Here is a 5,563-nt window from a genome sequence, read left to right as displayed (position 1 = left end):
CAGTTTTTATAATGCATTACACAGCATTATTACAATTTTATTACAGAAAGGGGATTATTACAATCCCCTTTCTGCTTGTGGAGACTGGTTCATTGCATTTGGCTGCTTAAGCATCTTCCCAGTGGATTTTGTTTTTATACCCTGTGGCGTCGGGGAATTATGCAGAACAGCTGCATAATACGTACAGATACGTTGCCAAATTTAAGAATAATCAAAGCTGAATAGGCATTAAGTCTTACTGTGACAAGCCATTCGAGCTCTATTACTATATCTGAAAAGAGCACCTTTGCTGAGATTGTATTGATATTTCACAAGGGATTTGGCAAGAGCAGTATAATAGTCATTTAGCTTGAAACATTTGTTCACAAAAGTTACAATATTGCATAAGTTTGATTCTAGGCATTTAGTATAGCGCACGCAAAAGGAAGCTGTCCACATAATGTGTCCTTTTTGTGCAGGTGTCACCAAGCTAATTACTTATATTGGACACTATTTTTTACTACTACGTTTTAGTTAGTTTAAGGTCTCATGGACTCCGTATAGCGGTTTGCATTGATGCCTAGCACTGTCTTTTATTACGGAGTGTCAAACATATTGCCAGTAGAGGCTGTGAGATGTAATTGCATTAATAGTAATAGTTAACCCAGTAGGGTTTTCTTATAGCCAGACAACTGTAAAAAGGGAGTTAAAGCAAAACTGGTAACAATTTATCTGTACAACTTTAATGGCACAATTAAAAATACACTGACAATGCTACCATTTCAAAAGGAAGACATGCATATAACACTTATAACAGGCAATATCAAAATTGGTATAATTGTGAGTAAAAGGAAAAAAATGTAGTAGCATGATTAACAGTAACAGCACGGGTAGCTAATTAAAATACAAGCAGAAGAAGCATGCTCATTGTTGCTCGTAAACAATTGGCACAGTTTACTGTACCTGTAGCCTGTGGGGGAATACATGGTTTAAACTTGTATTTTACCTATTTCAAATATATGCAGTTTGTTTTTATTTATTAAATACAAAATTAACTTGGTATGCTCCCTATCTCCCTGGTCTCTTGATTTCTGAAAATCCCTAATATGCTTTTCCTTTTAATGGCAAAGAAAATGGGTGTTAAAAAGTAGTCATAGAAGTAACAAACATTAAACTTTACATCAATACAGTCATTACAATATCCGCAATACTAAGAGTTCAAAAAATGGAATTACTGAGCGATCAATTGTGGGCAATAACAATAAATAACCAGTGGGTCTGACATCATAATTACCCATTGTTTTCTGAGGCATGAGAAGTCTGGTGGTGAAGAAACGTGTCCAAGCATGAGAATGTCTCCGTGCACTCAGTGCATTCATAAAGAACCTCTGAAGAATTTCCTTTATCATTTTCAGTATGGTCCATAAGGTCATCCTCTAGGTCCTTTTCTAAGAGATGGGCCCCACTGGAACCAGTGCTGCGAGAGGTTTGTCCAACATCATCAGCTTTTCCAGTGCTGGGATGATACTGAAGGTGAAGCTCCAGAGAGGAAGGGTCCTTGAATTGCGCTGGACACCTCGGACACTTAATAGGTTCCTTTTTATGATACCGCAAGTGCCGTTGGTACACACTTAAGAGCCCAAATCTTTTTCCACATTCCTGACACTTGTAGTTAATTCTGCCTGCTTTTCCTGATTGTTTCTCCTCCTTTTGGATTTGCTCTGGTGATGCCGTTTGGTCATTGTCAGAGGAGCTCTTGGTAATCTCATCAGGCGAGCTTAGGTTTTTGTCACCATTAAGAAAATTGGGGACAGGACCATTATCTGGATTTGTGTATAATTGTTTCAAACCTGGCTTCTTCTCCAGTTCAGTTTTGTGGTACATGGCTACATGCCTTCTCAAATCACAGCGCTGTGGAAAATGTCTACCACAAAATACACACTTGTGCATAGTACCCTTATGGTACCTCATGTGCCGAGATAAACTACTAGAATGATTAAAGACGCGATGACAGTGCTTGCAAGGATGCAGTTTGCCATTTGGGTTACTCGCTCTTCTACGTCTGCCCTTGGGTGGCATTCTTCGCTTAAAGGTTCTTTGTGATTCTTGATTCAGCTGATCGATTTCCTCCTGAGTTTGATGTGTGAGATGATGCTCCTTCAGAGCTGTTAATTTTTGGAAACGATCCCCACATAAACCACATCTGTATGGTGTGCAAGACAATTCAGAATTAATCTCATCACTAGGATCCCTCAGGATCTTATTATGGCCACTCTTAACATCAATAGATGTACCATTACTGTAGACATGTTGAAGCGGTGTGTCTTCTATCTTCTCAGAATTCACCACAATTTCAATTTTAGATGCCAAAGTAGCATCAGACCCTTTCCCTTTGCAATGGTGCAGTGAATGTGTCTGAAAATCTGACATCCAGAAAAAATTGCACTTGCACTTCCTACAACTATACATTTTCTCATTTGTCTTTTCCTGCTTAGTCAAAGATTTACTCAAAACTGAAGCCTTGGTTACGAGGTGATTTTCTTTCTGATGAGCATTAAGTGCATCCACCTTAAGGAATCTCTTACCACAATGACTACAGCAGTGAAATCTTTCATTGGTATGGTCTTGGAGGTGTTTCTTAAGGTCCTGCCGCCCTTCAAAGATCTTACAACACAAAGTGCATTTATATCCTCGCTCTGTGTTTCGATATTGCTGGTGACGATGTAAACTCTGTAGGCTGTTAAATGATCGGCTACATATTTCACAACGGTAATGGCCCTGACGAGACTTGTCCAAGTTTGAATCTGATGGCCTTGGCCTGAACACATCTCTGTAAGGAGACGGCTGTGGCCGGAGGGTTGGAGATAGTGGTTTAATGGGGGATGGAAAATGCGATGGCAGGACTCCAGGAGATACTGGTTTTACAGAAGAATGTGGCTCAAAACCATTCACAACTGTCAGTGTACCATTTTCTTGAAGCACGTATTCTCGAGGGACTTCAAATCCGTTGGAGGAGCCATCCAAGGAAAACGACTCCAGAGGTCCATGAATGGCCATGTGGACCAACACATTGGAGTACTGACTGAACCCATCCCCACATTCCGTGCAGATGAAGGTACTCGATTCCCCACTCAACTGCGTTGAAGCAATACTGTTCACAGATTTCTGATTTTCCATGATTAAATTGTTTTGGCGATGGGCTGATGGCATCACTCTTGAATCTGCAGTATTAATAAAATCTTATCTGGACAAAAACAAAATTGGTTTCCATAAGATAATTATTATGACCACTCTTCCAACAGACTTTCTCAAAAGATGTCTTTGCCAGAACGGTCATCCTAGGGTTAGGGTTTTCATTCTGTGTCGGCACCTGGGGGGATAAAAACAAGAATTAAATCTCAAACAAATTAAAAAATGCCAGACTACAATGCAGTGTTACTGTACATTAATTCTAAAGCCTTTTATTTGGCACTTTTGTCGGTGCAATCTTGGATTACGTTTGTTGGCATCTTGACTTCGCAACCAGCAAACAAAAGTCAATGCATTGACTTGTGGCCATGTGATTGGCCGATTAGCAAGTCGTGTTAACAATCAATTGAACACTTGTACCTAATAAAGTGGCGGGTATATAACATTTGAAATGCAATTAAAGCAGTTAGATCCTAAGATTGACTGAGTCACTGTCTTGCACTAGTAAGGGATTTGCTGATTTCTTGATCTTCAGGAACCTTCGCAAAAACATCTGTACATCAAATCAACTGGCAGAATCAGACATTTTGGTAAAGTAAAAACGCAGACAGATATGCAAAAAAAATGACCATTTTTTTTGACCATGACATATTTAAAAGGGGACCTGAACAGTAATTTTGTCTTTTATATAAGCAGCAAATAATTAAGAGGATTTATTTTTGAACACTCATGGGTTTAAATGGAACATTAAAGAAGACAGATGAGATTGTTGATATATCAAACTATAAGAACAATAGAAAACAGCTAAAATGAGAGAGAAACACTACCACCTCTAATACAGAACAGATCCTGTCAAATCGTAGAAACAAAGCATTAAATATCCACTAATTATCCAATATTCTCATTGCTTCATCAATTCTAACGTGGACTTTGGATACCGGGGATGAATAAATGCTTCTACGCAAACATTACCAAGCAATGACGTGCAGGTGACATCATTAAAATACAAGCAGGGCACCAGAGCTCATCCGTTGTGAGGACAGTGTTATAACAGATCAGCATAGCGGCGTTTAGTCTACAGAAAAGGTTTGACATGAATTTTTCCGACGACACAACGCAACGCTTCTGTATGCGTGTGATTGTGCGAGCATCGGCAGCAGCCGAGTGCGTTTAGAATCCGATGTGTACAGACAGCGAAAGGTTCCACAAACGCAGCTAGCCGACCATTTACAAGCCCATGGTCAATCGAAACGAAAACGCACTCGCAAGATCTCCTCGAAAGAAATGAGGCGTAAGCAGGCGACGCATTTGTCTCAAGCAGACGTGGAGTTGTGCGGCTGCCTTAAATGTTGTGGTCAGAAGACATTTAGCTTTAGCTGCTGCTAGCTAACGCTACTTAGCAAAGAGAGAACGGCACGGCTCTTCTCTCATAGCCACACACGTCTGAAATCAACCGATTAGCTGGACGCGGACGCTACTTACCGCGTGTTTTCGGTGCATGCCAAAGTACCGCGAATTTCATGAGCAGCAACCGATTAGCACTGCATGTTAGAAGATGACTGTCCACCGCTCCAGGCCGGAGGAGCCTTCTTCTTCTTCTTCTTCTTTTGCTTTTTATGGCGGTTGGCAAACAACTTTCGGGTGCATTACCGCCACCCACTAATCTGGAGTGTGGACTTAAGGAAATTAAACCTCTACTAGAACTAAACCAAATCAAAAACAAAACAAAACAATACAAAACAACAAAACAAAACAACAACAAAAAACAAATTTCTCAAATTCTATTCATTAGTCTTGTATTCTCTAAATATGCCAAAAGCAGTTCCCAACACTTGTCCCTAATGTCCTTCTTCAGTATTTTGCTTATATTTGCCTCTCCCAGCTCTCTTAGCCCCTTTCTCTCTCTGCCTCGTACCTCTGACATGCCATCAAAACATGATCCACAGTTTCCTCTTCTTGACAGTATTCGCACCTTCCATTTCGATGTTTCCCAACCGTATAGAGGGAACTGTTAAGACCAGTATGGCCTTTTCTTAGCCTTGTCATTACCCTCTCCTCTTTTCTATTTCGTCCACCAGCTCCTACACTCTCAACCAATGGTTAATTGTTAAACAGATATCTTCCTTTGCTCCCTTTATTCCATTCATTCTGCCATATCGTTTTGGAGTGGCAAAACTTCAGACTCGTTAGCACTGCACATGAGTCTGTCCAATGGGGGCCATTCTGTTCCCACCAAGCATCTCATTACATTTAAAACCTTTTTACATTTATTAACCACTTTCTCAATATGTCCCTTCCAGGTGAACTTCGCATCAAACCACATTCCTAAAAATTTGTACGAGTCCATCCTTTTCAGCTCCTTCCCATATAAATACATTTTGCCCATTGTCCCAAT

At 40.2% G+C, this 5,563-nt stretch overlaps 1 protein-coding gene across 1 annotated transcript; it reads right to left on the bottom strand.

The window, feature by feature from the left end:
• Positions 1–700: 700 nt before the first annotated feature.
• LOC120811119 (uncharacterized) lies at positions 701–4,793 on the bottom strand. Its single transcript, XM_040166291.2, has 2 exons — positions 4,651–4,793; positions 701–3,349 (listed from the first exon to the last, which is right to left on the bottom strand). Exon 2 carries the CDS (start codon positions 3,187–3,189, stop codon positions 1,270–1,272), a length of 1,920 nt encoding a protein of 639 aa, XP_040022225.2. The 5' UTR covers positions 3,190–3,349; positions 4,651–4,793; the 3' UTR covers positions 701–1,269.
• Between the last annotated feature and the right edge of the window lie 770 nt (positions 4,794–5,563).

Source organism: Gasterosteus aculeatus, chromosome 20 (genome assembly GCF_964276395.1).
Source record: "Gasterosteus aculeatus chromosome 20, fGasAcu3.hap1.1, whole genome shotgun sequence".
NCBI classification, from domain to species: Eukaryota; Metazoa; Chordata; class Actinopteri; order Perciformes; family Gasterosteidae; genus Gasterosteus; species Gasterosteus aculeatus.
Note: the sequence above shows the minus strand (reverse complement) of the source record. Positions and strands in the feature narration are given on the sequence as shown.